The sequence below is a fragment of the Phascolarctos cinereus genome, unplaced genomic scaffold, assembly GCF_003287225.1.
Source record: "Phascolarctos cinereus isolate Bilbo 61053 unplaced genomic scaffold, phaCin_HiC Scaffold_4;HRSCAF=312, whole genome shotgun sequence".
Classification (NCBI taxonomy): Eukaryota; Metazoa; Chordata; class Mammalia; order Diprotodontia; family Phascolarctidae; genus Phascolarctos; species Phascolarctos cinereus.
Window position 1 is genome coordinate 65060469 of NW_027555847.1, and position 18211 is coordinate 65078679.

At 36.7% G+C, this 18211-nt stretch overlaps 1 protein-coding gene and 1 long non-coding RNA gene across 5 annotated transcripts in view; one reads left to right on the forward strand and one right to left on the reverse strand.

Annotated features, from left to right (window-relative positions):
* Nucleotides 1–16469, forward strand: part of LOC110204978 (uncharacterized) — a 42094-nt gene extending 25625 nt beyond the window's left edge. Inside the window, exons 3-5 of one of the 4 annotated variants that reach the window (XR_013485839.1) lie at nucleotides 3524–3620; nucleotides 5587–6299; nucleotides 12067–16469. This is a non-coding gene — a long non-coding RNA (uncharacterized LOC110204978). Of the gene's footprint in view, nucleotides 1–3523; nucleotides 3621–5586; nucleotides 7320–12066 lie in introns of those variants that run through there. The other 3 variants (XR_002323479.2, XR_013485838.1, XR_002323480.2) reach the window with 3 other exon arrangements.
* Nucleotides 1–18211, reverse strand: part of PTPDC1 (protein tyrosine phosphatase domain containing 1) — a 73246-nt gene that overhangs the window by 3056 nt on the left and 51979 nt on the right. The window contains 8 exon segments of the mRNA XM_078152249.1: nucleotides 1375–1485; nucleotides 2554–2739; nucleotides 5420–5697; nucleotides 5700–6647; nucleotides 8150–8287; nucleotides 9719–9837; nucleotides 10056–10136; nucleotides 11399–11570. Coding sequence (XP_078008375.1) covers nucleotides 1375–1485; nucleotides 2554–2739; nucleotides 5420–5697; nucleotides 5700–6647; nucleotides 8150–8287; nucleotides 9719–9837; nucleotides 10056–10136; nucleotides 11399–11570 — 2033 coding nt within the window.

The window sequence follows — 18211 nt, forward strand, 5'->3', positions numbered from 1 at the left end:
TGTCCTCTCCTTCCTCCTCTTAGCTCATCTCCACCTCCAGGCTTCCCTAAAGTCTCCTTTCTAATCCCTCTTACTTCTAGTGCCTTTTCTCTGTGGATTCTTTCCAATTCACTCGGTATATAGTTTATTCATGTAGAATGACTTGCATGTTGTCTCCCCTCTTAGATTGGAAGCCTCTCAGACTGTCTTTATATTTCTTTGTATACCCAGAACTTAGCACAGTGCCTAGGACACAGCCAGCACTTAATCTTTCTTGACTACTATTCCTCATGTTGGCAAAGTCCATCTTCTTCCTCTCTACTTTCCCTTGTATTATCACTTAGTTTTGATTCAATCTGGTTCTGTTTGCCATTATGATAGAAAACATAGCTGTCCATGTATAATAGGTAGTCTGAAAGTCTTCTAAGGTTTAAATGTGAACAGAAATAGATAATGTTATAGCTGGAAGGAATTTTGGAGATGAGCTAAACTGATACAACTTGCTAAGTTTACAGATAAGGAAGCTCAGATCCAGAAAAGTTTAGTGATTTTCCCAGAGTTACTCAGTTAGGTAGTGACCTTGGAGAAGTTACTTATAAGAACTGAGGGACACAGATGTTTTTGGTAAAATTTTCAATTTTTAACACAAGTGACTTTTAAGAATAAAGATATACATAGTTCTTGAAAGAATGCCTTGTATTTTTCCAGATTCATGCGTGTATTAATTTAATACATATCTCCTTAAATATATTATGTTTAGAATCCATCTACCATAGAAACACCCACCATGGGTTTCCTTTCTTTAAAATATTATTTTCAATATCAACCACTGGGGGGCACCAGATAATTTAATTGAGTTTTTTTCCCCATTAATTCTGAGACTTTCCCCTCAGAGTAGTTGAAGCAGCCTCTCCTTTAAGCACAAAAAGGATCTGTATGAAAAGGAAATAGTCTTAATTTTTTTATTAAGATTTTCCAAGCCAAAACACAGTACTGTAAATCGATGCTAAATATGAAATACTCAAAAAACAGCTCTTGTTTCAATCCAAGGCAGAACAGGCTCAACAAGATTCTCTGACTTGTGTTGAGCACATTACTGTTGACATATTTTCAAAACTCTAAACATCCAATTGCTTCTCCCTTAAATGAAAAAATAAACTCTTCTAAAGTTCTCTTGTAAAAAACTCTATACCCCAAGGTTTTCCTAATGTTAGTTACCCATTCTTTGGCCACAAATATGTTAATTTTGACTACAAATTTGAAATACATTTCCTTTAAAGGGAATACAACTAAATGAAAAACTCCTGAAGTTCAGTTCAAAGACCTTGTTACCCATGTGATATGAGTTGAACCAAACTGAATTACTTGGCAGGGAGTAAAGGGAGTGTTATTTACCTTGGTGAAAGATTTAATGGCGTGGGCAAGGAAAGCTTCCTCTACATCAGCTGGAATGGTTTGCAAATTCACTATACAGTGTAAGATACAGAGAATAGTTTGGTGTTGTCCCTGTTTAGCAAAAACAGAAACAAACCATTTAAAAGCCTTCCACAGGAAACAAATCATTAGTTGCAGAGATATGAGTAAGACTGAAATCAAATCTTATCTTCCAAAAAAGTTAAATAAGTCATGAGTGCTATCTAGCTAGCATTATATAGGTCTTTAAGATTTGCAATGTACTTTACATATTAACCTTTTATCTTTACAAGAACTCTGTGAGGTAGATGGGTTATTATCCTCATGATACATATGATGAAACTGAGGCTGAAAGATGTTAAGTGACTTGCTCAAGGTCACATAGATAGTAAGTGTCTGAAGACAGATTTGAGGTAAGGTCTTCCTGACGTCAGGTCTAGTTCTCTATCTGTTCTTCCACCTGACTCTCTATATTAAATACATATTAGTCTTTTCCAATGTAATTTGAAGAGTATATACTAGTTTGATCAATAATGAATCTGCATATTATGTAAAAATTCCAAAAGAATATGAAGATAAAAAATTATCCAGTAGAATATACCTGAAGCAGTCCTTGAGGGTGGAGATGTTTTCTTTTTTGCCTTTCTATACTCAGTGCCTAGCATATATTGCCTTACACATAGTAAACATTAATATGTTTACTGAATTGCATTAAATTTTAAGTGTTTTTCCCTATTCTTTTTTTTTTTCATTCTTACTTTTCCTGGGCATAATTGTTTCGATTAAGCTATTATTAGGGGACGGCAGACCATACTAAAACTTGATATAGCCCTCATGATTAACCGGTTAATCAACAGATATGTCTGAAGTACCTGTGTGATGAATCAGGTGCTATGATTACAAAAGAAAGGAATTAGGAGAAGGCAGGAGAAATGGGTCAAGAAGGAAAGAAATCGTCCTTGCCTCTCATGGAAATTATAATGTACTTGAGGAAACAGTATGCCCAGCCAAAGGGCTGGCATCAACAAACCGTTTGTGGGAGACGCTATCCAAGGGATGCTTGTTCAGGTACTGGTGCTATCTGAGGGCCTCTGAGGTCCGTTCCTAGCTCTGGGATTCTGTGATAAACAGTCAGAGAAATGAATACAAGGGCCACATTACCTTTTCTAGTAAGGAAAGTGCTTCTGAGGCATCAGCACAGTTGTTGACTAATAGGTTGACATCCTCTTGGGTTATAACAGGTTCCTTTAGTTGCTCTACCCAGGACCACATCAAGCCACACAGTATGAAGGGATCTCTTTCTCCACATATTTTTTCCCAAGCCCCATCTCTAGAATTCAATTCTCTCTAAAAAAGAAGGGAGAAGGGAGGGGAAAGGTAAAAAAAAAATGGCACTATTTGACTGAAGTTTAATAATCTGTGTATTTGGATCTATTATGAGGAATTCTGGACCCTGGAGCAAAGTCAAATCAACTTTTTAAGACAAATTCAAATAAATGAGTGGGCAGGAGGGACCTCAGACCTTGAGACATAAAGTTCTGTAGTGGAATACAAATTAGGACACCCTAACAGTGGGCCCCATGGATTGGAACTGTGGGGTACCTCTACCATCCACAGAGAGAGGTAGGATAATGAGAAGCAAGCAGGGAAGGAGCTTAGCTGAGAGGCAGCCATTGGGAGGGGAAGAAGGGTACCATGTGGTTCCTTTCTTATTTTAACTAATTCTTCTTGCTAGGGAGGTGATAAACTCAACTGTTTCCACCTAAGTGCTTTTAGTACCCTCTAAATTTCATGCTGTAGGGTTAAGCCCAAAGGTCTAGGACCCCAAATCATAGTTCTGTCTGTATCCTTTGTTATTCTGATACTTGCTAATTAGAGGCTTTCAAGAAGAGAAACTGTGCCTTCTGTATTTAGAACCCAGGAGAGTTTCAAATTTCTGTAATGGAATTCATACTGAAAGAGTATTAAAAATTCAGAAAGTTTGTGTAAATTACAGTGGAATTTACAGAATAGCTTTTGAGTCTGAATAAAAATAACAACACCTTACATTTATGAAGTGTTTCAATGTGTCAACTAACAATGCTTTGGAAGTGAGTATAGCAGATTTTTGTCAAAATTTTTCTTTTTTTAGAATCATAATGGTAGAACATGAAGAAAACCCACACTGTGTTCTCATAGGATGAAAACAACTTGAAGACCTTGACAAAAACTACATAAATTGGAATAAGGTATAAAGCCTCACATTTTGGTTATTTTCAATTTGGGAGCTATGAGTGGGGGTAGGGAATGGAATGGATCACATAAGAAATAAGTGATATACAAATTGCAGTATATTTTTGACAGCATCCAAGTATATGTTTTAGTAAATAAAATGAAGTCTTACAGTACTGGGTTCTTTAATTACTCTCAAACTTTCCAATTATTTTTACTCATTTGCAATTATTAGTCTAATCTATTAATTCCTTCATTCAGAACTATATAGGTAGTGAGAAATCTAGCCTAATTAGTAAACCAGAGATAAAATATCAGTTTCCAAAGAATCAAATCAACTGAAAGAACCCAATCGCTATTTCTACCCAATGGTTATTTCTATTCTTGGCAAATTGAGTACAGTACGGATATATTCTGAAATCTTTTGAAATGGAACTGCATTTGTGTTAGCTAAACGTATATTATTAAATCCATAAAAAAAAATTTCTCAAACACCTTGACCTTTGTTTAAAAACAAAACAAAAAACATTGTTGTTCTTTGGAAATGCTTTTTAAAAATCACAATAAATTAAATTACATTAAGTTATCCTTTGAACAGGAGAGACTTCTCTGCCTTCTCTTCGGTTCAAGAAAAGACTAATTAAATAGATTCTGAAGCAAAGGAAACAGAAATACCTCAAACAGGTCTTTAGGGGGGTCTCAATGCCAGGTAGCCTTGTTTCGGGAAAGTCTTTCCATAATTGTTCCCATTCCCTAAAACTCTCTGGTTTCATGGTGTCACCTAACAAAATAATGAGCAATGGGCCTAAGGAAAAAAATATGGGGGTTCTAGGCAACACCACAGTTTAACAAAGAGGTAAGAACAGGAAATAAAGACAACTCTATACCTAACACTTAAATGATTAATCTGTTAAGATGGTTATTCATATAACCAAAGAAATTGTCCTTCTAATGAATGAAGAAAGCTTCACTTCACCAGCTGCTTTCTCCTCCATCAGTTTTACGAGTTCTAATTTAATTATTAATTTGTCTTGATGAGGCCACATACTGAGATCATGCCTATTTATTTCTGAAATCTAGGTATATAAAATGATACTGACACTTTCAAGCAAAATGACGGATATGTACTTAGTACAGTGCCTTGCACATAGTAAGCACTTAATAAACACTCTACCTACTTATTATCTATCTACTTAGCAATCAGGTAGTTTTTTATATTAACATATAGCCCTACTTACGGAAAGGTGGCTGTATTAAAGAATAATTTATATCACACTGACCATAAGCTAATAAATCAAGCTGATGTGATGAACATCAGCTGTTGTTTGTTACCGAATTTTTGTAGTTACATTTTAGAAATTTTAAATTTGCATTATAAAAGTTTACAGAAAAGTACAGTAAACCAAGCCCAAAGTGAAAATCCCAGATAAATATTAAAAAGGAAGGGTCCTTCTGAGCATTGAGGGTGATCCAGAGCCTTGTTTCTTGCTATAGCAGGTTTTGAGTACACTGAAGGCCTGGAGTAGGAATTTGCCCTGTGATCTAGTATATCTTTCTTAACTTACTCAAGACAGAAAAGAATGTTTATGTAATTTTTTTGCAAGGCAGTATATAATGAGCACAATGTATCAAATAAACTAAATCTTGACATCTTCTATAGCCAACCTCAAATATAGCCATGTCTCTTAGGATTAAGCATGTTTAATCTGTCTCCTGAACTCAACAGAGGATTTGGAGGGGCTACGTAGGAATCAAAAAGGAATTTTGCTCTGATGCTAAATTTATAGCATGTAGGTAAGAAATAAGATAAAAATACCTGCCACATTTCCACCTTTTGTTTTATTTCCGCCTCTTCTATAAATTCATTCAAATTTGCCAGGGCTTTTGCCACCAACACTCTTCGTGCTTCAATACTCAGTGGCATTGCTTGTAGTGGGGCATTATTTTCTTGGCTTTCAGATCTGACAAAGCATTCTGCCCTAGGAGCAGCATCACAATTCTGAGGGACACAGTAATTCCCACCACAAGCCATGGGATCTTGTCCCCAGTTACTGCCAGGGTCATACCTACAGTGGTCAGCTTTCTGGGGCAGGCTGGTGTCCTGGGTGTATTTGCAACCTTGGCTGTGACTGACTCCCCAGTGTTGTGCACACCTGACAAGCCTGAAGAAAAAGTTCTACTCCGCTGGATTTCCTTTGGAATCTTTCTCCTATGGAAAAGTGGTGACCCCTCATCTCTGGAGGCTTCTAGACCACTACATTTAGGCTGATTCCAGAAGGAAAATGTATTGCGGACTAAAGCTTCTTTACTGATGTCCAGCGGAGGCGATGGCTGAGCACAAGTGTGGCTCACGTGCTGCTGCTTGAGGTTACAGCACAGGAGGACTTGGGTAGGCACTGTCCACGGAGTCTCTCCCTGCTCCAAAAGAAATTCAGCTCGTTTTAAGTCTGAGTCACTATAGCTGAGCCTTCTTTTCAGATGAGTCAGAGGCTGAAGGCATTCAACATTCCGCCTCTTCCAAAGAGGATCAAATTCATGTTCACTGGAGAAAACAGCATCCTGGTTCTCAAAATCTACTGTCACTGCTGAGGGGGTGAATGGAAGGGATGCGTCATTCACATGTCTCATTAACTCTTTATCCAGCTGCATTGTGACCATCTCCGAAACTGTCTTTTCAATTTCAGCGGAGAGATCAGGTACCTTTAAAATGTCCTCCTTTATTACTTGTCTATTTTCAGCTAAGTCCAACAGCAGTTTGCAAACCAGATGAATAATTTTTGGCACGTGCTTTAGAAGTCGAGCTTCATAACCATGAAGTAAATGACGCTGGCGAATTAAGTACTGTGATAAAGTAACAGCATGTGCTTTGGGCTCACAGCAAGAAAACACATTGCGGAGAGGAATCAAAAACTGAGTGAATTCCCTTACACATAATAACTGGCCTCTTGTTTGTATCGAATTTGGCCTTTTTGCCCGAACGAAAATTATCGCTTGATCTGCAGTCATTCTTGTTGCAAAAACTAAAAAACAAGCTATTAAAACACCTAAAAGAATGAAGGAAGAGAATTATTAACATGTGAAAACTTAACTATTCATTTACCACATATTGTTGATTTAAAATTTAAATACTATATTCAAAGAGATCTATTATGTGGACATTTCAAGGATAATTTAGAGTTATAACTATATATGTAATATTTAATGATAACTATATAATATAAAGTCATAAATTTGGACCTTTTACTACCAACATCAAATAATTATGGTTGGTATGACTGGCAGCTAACAAAACCACTGGACAATAATGTTTAAATTCTTCCTTATCTTCTCATTTCTTCCCCAAGATGGAGAGATTTCTCTCTTTCCCATCTGATTTAGACTTCTGCTCTTGCTGCTTGGGATCTTCAGCTCCAGTGTCTTCATGGTTCCCTGATCCTGTCTGCCTCTCATTTCCTGCCCTTTCCACTTCGCCCGGGTGTTCAGACATTCCACTTTCTAACCCTTCCCACGCTTATTATTAATCACATTCCCAACCCACTTTCTTGGCTGACCATTAGGCAATCTCATGCTTGTCCCCATTTTTCTTTCTTGTCGGATCAGCACATTGCTGTACTTTTCTGAAGGCATTTCTCTCAAAAACATACATGTTTCTTGACCCCATATAATTCTAACACTATACTATAAGGGAAGCAACAAATTACTGTGGTTTCTAATGTTCTATGAACCTATTTTAACTCTGTGAGAACTTTTACAATAGGAAAGGTCTGTGAATCTTCATACATAAACCTTTTATATCCTATGCCAAAATATGCCCTTAAAGCTATTTGCCATGGATCTGATCAATTCAGGCTGTAAGACTAGTTTCTTCTCCAGTGGGCATAGTTATGAGTGGTACCTATTTCACACCCTAATAAGGTCAGACTATAATGCAGATGTTCTCTTTTCCCTCTGCTACCATGTGGTTCTAAAGTATTTTTCAGTAAAATTATTGGTTCTTGCAGTAATAGCATCTCATAAACAAAATCCTCATTCTCAGAAAAGACCATAAGACCATGAAGAGAGCACCTACAAGGGAAGTCATCTTTTAAAAGAGGACCGTTATGACGAGACATAAACTATTCATGTACCAGAGAAGGTGAAGACACTCTTCTTTATAGGAGGAAATAAATAGTTAATGGTTTAGCTTACTCCAGACCTATAGTCTATTGCAAAAGCAAGCTCTTAGCCAAGTCACTTAAAGATATCATCAGACTCATTCTTATGAAAGTATTTACTCTAGTCATTTGCAGAGTGAGAATGTTAGGCAGTTTGCTTTTTGGAGCAAAGATAGCCTGTCATGAGGGGGTTTTATGAGTCTTCAAAGAGGTCCTAAAGTTCCATAATTTTTGGAGAGTAAAATTATATTGGGTGTATCAAATATTATCAATTCACTAGTAAAAATTTGGAAGCATTCTTAAAGAATATTTATTTTCTATACTTAGAAGATGTCACAGTAAAATCTATATGGATATATGTAAAACCGTAACACTCACTGACATAAATTTACCTGTTCGACCAAGCCCAGCATGACAATGAATAGCTACTTTTCCTTCCTGTAAGGCAAATGTCATCACCTTCACCATATCTAAGATGGTAGTAAGAGATGCTACACCGTAGTCCTTCCATCCAAAATTGTAGAAGTAAACTAAAAACATGAAAGAAGGGAAAAAATCAACTTGTAAGAAAGAATACTTATGAAGATTTCTGATGAAAATAAGTTAAACTAGGAAAAGTATGATCCTGAGGTTCAGTCTGATTAGATTTGTATTTAAAATATATATTGTCCTTCTGTAGTAAAAATCAAGGAATCTTAGAGGTGGAATAGACTTTAGAGGGCATCTTGGCCAATTCCCTTAGTAAATAAGCTGCTAAAAATGTTGATAGTTTTTTGTCCTGCTTAAGACATGTCCTATTGCAGTTCCAAAGAACTCATGATATAAAATGCTATCTACATCAAGAGAAAGAACTGATGGAGTCTGAATTTTCACAGATTGAAACATACTGTCTTTTTTACTTTATTTGTCTGTGTGTGTGTGTTTTCCTTTTGGTCTGTTTCTTCTTTTACAACATGACTAATATGGAAATGTTTTACATGATTGCACATATATAACCTATATCAAATTGCTTACCATTTTAGGGAGGTGGGAGGTAAGGGAGGTAGAAAAATTTGGAACTCAAAAATTTTTAAAAATGAATGTTAAAAATCGACTTTATGTGTATTTGGAAAAATAAAATACTATTAAAAAAAGACATGTCCTATTGAAACTCATTGGAATAACTTAAGGAAAGGTAGAACCCATGAATTTAACAAGTAAAATGATTCATACAAAAATTACTAAGCTGTAGGTAGAAAATGTTCTATGCTGTCTCTGCATGAAAACACAAGAGGCTAATAAAAGACCACCTAGTATAAATCTGGTGCAGTGGATAGAGTGCTGAGACTCATCTTCCTGAGTTCAAATCTAGCCTCAGACACTTAACTAACTGTGCGACCCTGGGCAAGTCATTTAACTCTGTTTGCCTTAGTCCCCTCATCTGTAAAATGAGCTGGAGAAGGAAATGGCAAACCACTCCAGTATCTCTACCAAGAAAATCCCAAATGGGGTCATGAAGTGTTGGACACAACTGAACAACAATTGAAATGAACTGAACAACAAAGTATAAATCTAGATTTTATTTCTACTTGGAGCAAATCTTTTTTTAAAAAAATGAAGTAGTTTTTACATGCAAACCTTCAAGAACATGCAATTTTGAGCCTATATTTCTGCCACTTTTAGGCAGTACACTTTCTAGTTCTCTGAGTAAAACATAATAAATATGACTTTATGATAATTATAGTTGTTGACTTTAATGGGTTTAGCCTAAAGAAATCTCTCTCTCACACATAAAAATGAGCTTGGGCTCCCAACAGCAGCACCCCAAAAGACAGAAGCATTTACTTTCATTTTTGCATGAGATCTTGTGTACAAGCAGCATTTCCCAAGCTTCTCTTAACTGAGGAACAAACATAACAGCAAAGATTGTGTCCCCATTATATTTGCTAATTAATGAAAAAAATCAGCAGGAATGAACTTACTGCCAGCTTCCATGAAAGCTTCAGGGAGGTAAGTGAAGCCACTTTCTGGTTCTAGCGTGTTCCCACAGCTTGCATGCTCTCCAGGTCGCTGAAGGTTAATTATTGTTTTTATGCCGTAGCTTAAGGAGAAGAGAAATTCATTATATTGAGAGCTGATATTTTTTTCAGCCCTCATTTCTACATTGACATTAGTAAACACTTGCAGCTTTAATTTCTTGTTTGTTTGAAATGAAGCTCCTAACTGCCAACTGTAGAAATGAGAACACCTTTTTTTGCCCAATATCAAAAGTGATGTTGGTGTTAGAGACCTGAATTTATGAGCATGGAGGTCATGTACCTTTGAAACTGTTCAATGATGTTGTACTTTTCAATTAGCTCAGTTGATGGTCGAGCCATTGCAAGAATGTTATCTGTGACCCTGGAGAGGCAGAAGGAAGATATTTATTAAATGCAGGGAACCCACAAATTTTAGAGCTGGAAGCAACCCCAGAGATAAAGCACAACCCCCTCACTTTTCAAGCTTCTCCCTCTCTCTCCCCTTTAATACCAGGCAAGAATCTACCTACACAAATCCGGTTTCAGTTTTGTGTAATGATTAGAAAAGGACAAAATGTATCTTAAGTTTTAGCTTCATAATATCCTGGGGAAAAGGGGAAAGAATAATTTCAGAAATCTTTCCTACAATCAAAGCTTTAAAGGTAGAAGTAATCTTGGAGATCGTCAGTGCTTCTTAGACAGGTTTGGGGAGAGGTTTCCTGACTCCAGCTCCTGAGCTCTAGCCACTCCACCAAACTGCCTCTCATGTTTCACCATGTTATTCATGATTAAATACCACCAACAGGAGTTGAATACAATTCAATATATAAAAATACAAATTTACAAGACAGTTAAGATAGAGCACAAACACATAGTTTGCAAAAGATTCTTTGCCTTATAAAATAATTCACCATAAGAATCTGAAGGAGAATGCTCTTGTAGTTTATTTATAACTCTTCAGTAATGTAGCTAATGCATAGAGCAAGGTGTGATTATCCAGCTTACTATCTGCATACATATCTGTTACCTAACAAGATCAGTAAGTATCAGTAATTAATGTCACTTACAGAGAGTGAAAAACACCACCAACTATGTCAACATGTTTAGACATCTATTCAGGTATAACAAGAGCTGACATTTCAGTAGCACTTTACAATGATGATTTCATTTGATCCTAACAACACCTCTCTAAGGTAGGCAATGAAATTATCTCCAGTTTATAAACGAGGAAGCTGCAGCTCAGAGAAATTAAGTGGCAAAGCTAGAACCTAACTCCAAGACCTCTGATTTTAATCAAATTCTCTCTCCATTAGATCAAGCCATCTTCAATGCAGAGGAGTAGGACAATTCCTTGAACTTGGCAATTATAGTTATGTCAAATAAAAATCATTATTTCAAAGGTTAAAATATGACCTTAGAACAGATACCTAAAGACTTTATCGGATTCTTGTCTAGACATTAGTACTATTACTAATAATTTCAGAAACAAAATGAAATGATCTCCTAACTACTGGCTGTTAACGTCTCTAAGGACTTAATTTAAAGACTTTATGCTTTAAAAATGCAGTTGCTGTTATGGTTATATTAATGCAGTAATGCTGCTTCTTCAACGACAGCTTTGGAAGCACTAGCCCACCACATTACCAGGAGGAATAAATCCCTTTGATGGCTTGTTCCTCATCACTCCAGCGTGCTGGATTCTCATACTTGCAGGCTCGACCACCACATGCCATTGAACAGGCCACATGTCCAGGAATAACGTGTCGTAGACGTTCCCCAACTTTAGTATATTTTGGTGTTGGACGTCGTGAACTTCCTACAGAACCAGCAAGAGAAAATATCACATTGTGATAATATCTAAAAGATTCATATGTTATCCCCAAATGATATAGCAATAATGGAAAAAAAGACTTTGATTTTATTTCAACATTTAAGATAGCCAGCTGTGTCTGAATTATGTTCCCTTCAACTTGAATGTATGGCAATCTTTTTATTAAAGGGCTTTCACCTATAACAGTAATTACCATAACCTCATTTAGACTGCCATTTAAAGAAAATTTTTTTAAAACTACATGCTTCATAAGAGATTGAGCTCAGTTCAGGAAAAATAATTAGTAATAAAGTCTATAAAAATGCCACAAACTATTCCATCACTTTCTCATAAATCCTTTAAAAATACTGACATAAAAGACAACAAGAATTACTCAAAGCTAAATTTTTACATACATAATACAGTACCTAAGCATTGCATGCAAACTGAAATACAAGGGTGTTGATAATCTAAAAGAAAAAAGCTTTACTTTTTCTTTCAGGAAAAGTTGGATTTATTTCTGCACTGCTGACAGAGGATATAGCCACCATAACCCGATGAGAAGATGAAGAAAGCACTTCTATAACTGAATTCCGCCGTCTCTGGTGCAAACGAAGCAAAAGATCAGAAGCAGAGTGCCTTCGACCTTGGAAAAAAGTGCTCAGAAAATTCACAGCCGAGAGCCTCCTAGGAGAACCCTGCATTGTCCCCTTTGCTATGGTCAGATCACACTGTGGAGCAAGTGTACATGAAACCAACTTGCTGAATGATGAAGTTACACAGAGATATGTGCATCATTCCGTATGATCTAATAGTGATTCAGGATAGGCTGACTGGTTTCCATAGTGACAAACAATGAAACCACTGATTCCCATTAGCTCTGTGGAAGCAAAATCCTATATGAATGGATTTAGTTTTGGACAAATTGTTCGAATGCTAATAAGAATAATTTGTATTTCAAACTGAATATGTGCAAGTTAGGATTACTTTGTTTTGCTTCTTGCACACATTGAAAAGATCTGATAATAAGAAAAATATAGATGACAGCTAGTGGGCCACACATAAATCAATAAAGGTGGAAGGAATATTCACAATTATTGAATCCATGCTACCATTTTACAGATGAAGAAACTGAGGCTCTGAAAGGCATGAGAATTTGCCCAGGATCACCTAAGTCAGGTGTTAGGGCTGGATTTTGAGCCCCCTACGATAAAGAATTTAGAAATCATTCAACATGTTCCCTTTTTTTAATTTTACATTTAGCATATTTATGTAAATACACATGTATTTTTCCCTTTTCTTCAAACCATCTGTTTTTCTCTCCCTTATTTTAAGACATGCTAGAGAACCACTTTTCTGCTGACCCTTCAAAAAGAATAAAGAAGAATCTACTAGAATACAATACAGTCTCCTAAAAGACCTGGACCATTAGCTCATGGAGCATTTGTTGGGATGACAGGATTATAGATTTAGAGCTATAGGGAACCTTAGAAATCATATAATCCAGCCTCCTAATTTTATAGATGAGAACAGTGAAGCCCAGACACTTATCTCTGGTTAAGTGACTTATCTAAGGTCACAAAAGGAAGTGGTATCATCAAGATCTGAACCTAGTTTCTCTAACTCCAAATCCAGTGCTCTTTCTGCTGTGCCACACAATAATCCATAATGGTATTTCCTTGACAGAGCTCTCAACTAAGCATTCTGATTCAGGTATAAACATATATTATGGCTGAAATCTCAAAGGTTGTAAATATGGGCAGTATAGACTCAGTTATTACTATTTTTTTTTCCTTTTCAGAAAACAAAAAAGATAATTTTCGTTTTTGTGATGATAGTAATAGTATGGTCAAATATACAAAATAATTTTTTGCCTTTTGCCACTGAACTGAGAAAGATATTTAAATAATAACTTCTTAATATAGACAGGCACATTTCAAAAATCCACTAAGTATTACATTTTTAGGAACTAGGTGAGGGGGAAGCTAAAAACTTGAGAACTTTAAGATGACAAAGATGTAATGAAAGAAAAAAAATACAATTACCACTGAATGAACAGTCCTTGGCTTTTCCTTCATGGAATCCCAGAGCTAGATGGGACTTCAGAAGTCACCTACAGTCAAGCCATATATGACTAGGGCTCCCTACAACACCTCTAATTCAACCAGCATCTAGTTAAGACCTTCAGTGCTAGGAAACCTATTACTTCCTGTAGTAGAACATGAGATCGTAGATTTAGAGGTAGAAAGGACCTTCAATTGTCATTCTAGTGAAACTCCTCATTTTACAGATGAGGGGGCTCAGAGAGGTTTTGATATAACCTCAAGGTGACACAAATACAGGTAGTAAGTAGCAAAACTGTGATTTAAACTAAGGTCCTCCAACTCCATTCTTTCTACTGTACCACAATAAGGCTGTATTTTATTTTCCATCATAAAAGTGTTGGGATATATTATCCATTTTCTGCTTCTAGACACATTGAAGAACTCCCCACCTCCCCTTCCTAGAAAAAAGTGGAGAAAAAGAATCCATTTGAATACAAAAGGATATGTAGGATAGTTTAGACTGTGCAGTTATGGATTATTCACTTTTATTAACCAAGAAACATAGTTCTTTGACAGAGCCCTTAAGGAAGTCAACTGAAAGCACATGGATCAGGGAGGGTGCTTTTCCCCTAAACTAAATACCTTTCACTTATAATGTGTAAGTTAACACATTATACTCGATGGTAACAGAATATGGCCTGAAAGAAGCACTATCCCTTCCCCTCAACATTTTCTTAGCACCGTTCAGGACATAAGATGAATAAGATGTGATCTCTCCACTTTCAAAGAGCTTACAGTCTTGGAGTGGAGATAAGTCGTATACTACTAGTTACTATACATGGAAAATTCAGAGAGAGTATAAAAAGGAGTTCAAGAGAGGTAGCTACTATTTCTGATAAGCTGGCTGAGTCAAATTCCTCTGTGTCAAAAATATTTTTTACTAACTATCCTCCACTATTAACTATGCCTTCCCTCTGACACTACCCCCAATTTATCTTGTCTATATCTTGTTTGTACAGAGCTGGATGCATGTTGTTTTCCCCATTAGACTGTGAGCTCCTTGAGAGCAGGGACTGTCTTTTGTCTTTCTTTGTATCCTAACAACTCAGCCCAGTGTTTGGCAGATGGTAGGAACTTAATAATGTTTGTTGTTTGACTCCACAAGCACTCTAGAATGTCACTGTAGCAAAGAAGATGGGTTTTTGAAGGCTATGGCAGCGGACCATAAGCTCTAGTAGATTCTACCAAGCTAGAAAGGCTTCAAGTACTGTTCCAGTGAATGACTGTCCAAGACTAGGTAGCTTAGTTTGGAAAAAGTCATTGCCATAAAGTTGAACACTAGGTGATAAATCATTTTAACCAAAATGACTCATGAAACGAGACTGATTAAAAATGTCCCCATGCAACATTCTTCTGCTTCCATTGTGATGGTGGCAGAGTATCAGAAAAGTGGGTAGACAGTGCTAAGAATCAGTTTTTAGACTATCTAAAAACATTCACCTAAATTCTGGCACTCTAATTTGTCCAACAGCCAACAAATGGGTAAATTATCTAAGGAACTGGATCTTTTTCATATTGAAAATATTGCTTTAAGTGAAGCCAGAAGACGTAAAGAAGTTGCAACTATATGGAAAAATAGCTCACAGGCTCTTCTATTATAGATAAATAAAGGAACTGGTTTAATCATATGCCCAAATGAAAAACAAGTGTTTCACGGGACCTTGGCTCATCTTTCCTTGCAGTATTCAAAATGAGTACTAGCAAACAGATCACTATGGAGAACAGTGTAGAAGATGAGGAATTTTATGAATAACTTGACAAGACCCTCTAAACTAAGTCAACATTTACCTTGATATTCAGGGATTTCAATGTGAAGGTTGACGCAGTAAATCAACAATCACTAAGTGGTTACTATGTGCCAGATGTTGTGATAAATGCTGAGGACACAAAGAATGACAAAAACACTGTTCTTGCCCTTAAGGAGCTCACGTTCTAATGAGGGAAGACAGCATGAAAATAACTATGCAATAAGATATATACAGAGGAGAAGAGAGAGAAAATATGTTAAAATATGGTTCATATGGGTTCTTTCCCTCTGTTCAGGAACTCCTTGAGGTTATAGGCTTTAAGCACCACAGGGTCAAATCTCCACTGCTAGACATATACCCCAAAGGAGTCATGACAAAAAAAGAATGATTCCATAGATACAACAATGCTTGTAGCAGGCACTAAAAAAAAATTTTTTTTTAGGCAACAGGGATTAAGTGATATGTCCAGGGTCACACACCTAGTAAATGTCTAAGCTAGATTTGAACTCAGGTTCTCCTGACTCCAGGGTCAAAGCAATTTTGATAGCAGCAAAGAACTGGAAACACAGAAGATGCCCATTAATTGAGGAATGGCTAAACAAGTAGGAGTACATGAATGTAAAAGAATATTACTGTGCTATGAGAAAGGATAAATATGATGAATACAGAGAAGCCAGGGGAAGACATACCCAATGAGGTAAGCAAAACAAGGAAGTCAATTTTGCAGTGTCTATGACAATGTAAACAGAAAACACAATGGGAAGAAAATAATAAAAAATGAATGCCACGACCAAGCTTGGCTGAAAAGAAGAGATATGAGAAGGTACCACCTCTCTCTTTGTAGAGGTAGGGAACTATGGATGTGGACTGTTGCGCATACTGTCAGACTTTCAGATATGTGAATTAGTTTTGTTGGAACAGGATTTTGTTTTGTTTTTCCTCTTTTATGCTTTGTTACAGAGAATTGCTCTGGAAGGAGGGAGAGTTACACTGAGAAATGTAGGTGATATAAAAATAAAAGATATCAATAAAATTTTTTTAAAAATATAAAACCTGGTGTCCAGAATGTAATACAACATTCTAGATGTGGTCTGGGCAGGGAAGAGTTCAGAAGGACTATCTTATTTGGTGTGCAAGTCCTCACAACACAGCCTAAGACCTTCAGCATTGTGAGTGCTTTCTCTATTCATGGCCAAGAATTACATATGACAAAAGTATGTGAATGGCTACCAATCTGTGGGAGGATCTGCACAAGTGGTGGGCGTGCTCACACAAATAAGATCATGGATGCACTAAAGTATCAGCTACCATCTGCCCACCTATGAACTACAAGTTTCTAAAGCATAATATCCTGTAAAAATCACTCAAATTATTTCCAAGGGATTATTTCCTATTTCTAAGAATACACAAATATTACTCTTGTGCTTTCCTGATCGTCTTCCGTCTTCTTTCAGAAGTTTTAAGGTTAATTTTGTGAAGTTACATGCCCATGCTCTTTGATGAGAAATTTGACAGGAGATTATTCTGAGTGGATGCTAATGGTGAATACATTAGGGTTTTGCACATACTAATTTCAATTTAAATTAGAATCTTAAAAAATAGCATACTCACAGTCTGCTTAGAAAAAATATCAGTAGATAAAATTATTTAATTGCTATTTAACTATTTGTGTATTATAGTGAGAGTTTTTGGATCAAGAAGTAATTTTGACTTTTTCTTTTCTTTTTTTTTAAATTAGAGGAAGTTATACAGCAATCCTATTTCTAGGGTAATACCTTAACAAGATTAATAATACAAAATAACTAGTTGTACAAAAATATTCATGGAGGCATTATTTGTAATAGTAAAAAAACAAACAAACTAGAAACAAACCATGTGCCCAACGAATGGGGAATAGGGTAGTATTGTGGATAGGATGCAGAACTGAGAGTCAGGAAGACCTGGAGCTGAATTCTACCACAAATAATAATAATGATGTCTAACATTATCTCATTTGATCCTCACAACAACCTGGGAAACAGGTGCTATTATTTTATAGCATTTTATAACCCCCATTTTATAGGGAGTTAAGTGACTTACCCAGGGCCACACAGCTAGTAAATGTCTGAGGCTGGATTTGAACTCAGGGCCTCTGTACTCTTGGCCCAGTTCTCTATCTTCTGTACCACCTGGACACATAATAGCTGTGTGACCCTGGGCAAATTTCTTAACCTATTTAGGGTTCTGCTCCTCATCTATAAAATGAGGTTGGCCTCACTTACTTCGAAGGTCCTTGGACTATTATATATGAATTTATTTCATTGTGAGGAGCCTCCCCCCCTTTTTTTTTTGGTGAGGCAATCAGGGTTAAGTGACTTGCTCAGGGTCACACAGCTAGTAAGTGCCAAGTGTCCAAGGCCAGATTTATGAGGAGCCCTTCTTAACCTGTCCCCTCCTCCTTTTCCAGTCTTACACCTTATAGTCTACCACGTACTCTACTGTGTCTCAAGGCCACTGACCTAGCCTCTTGGATGTTCCAAGAACAAGACACTCCATCTCTCAGCTCTGGGCATTCTCTCTGGCTCTCCCCCAAACCTGGATCACTCTCCCCACTCCACTCCGACTACTGACCTCCCTGGCTTCCTTTAAGTTCTACCTTCTACAGGAAGCTTTCCCTAGCCTCCCTTAATTCCAGGGCCTTCCCTCTATTAGGTATCTATTTATCCTCTACATAGCTTGTTCGTACATATTTTTTTGCATATTGTGCAATAACACAAAAATGGGATGGAGACTGAATTCCAATCTAGCTCCCTAG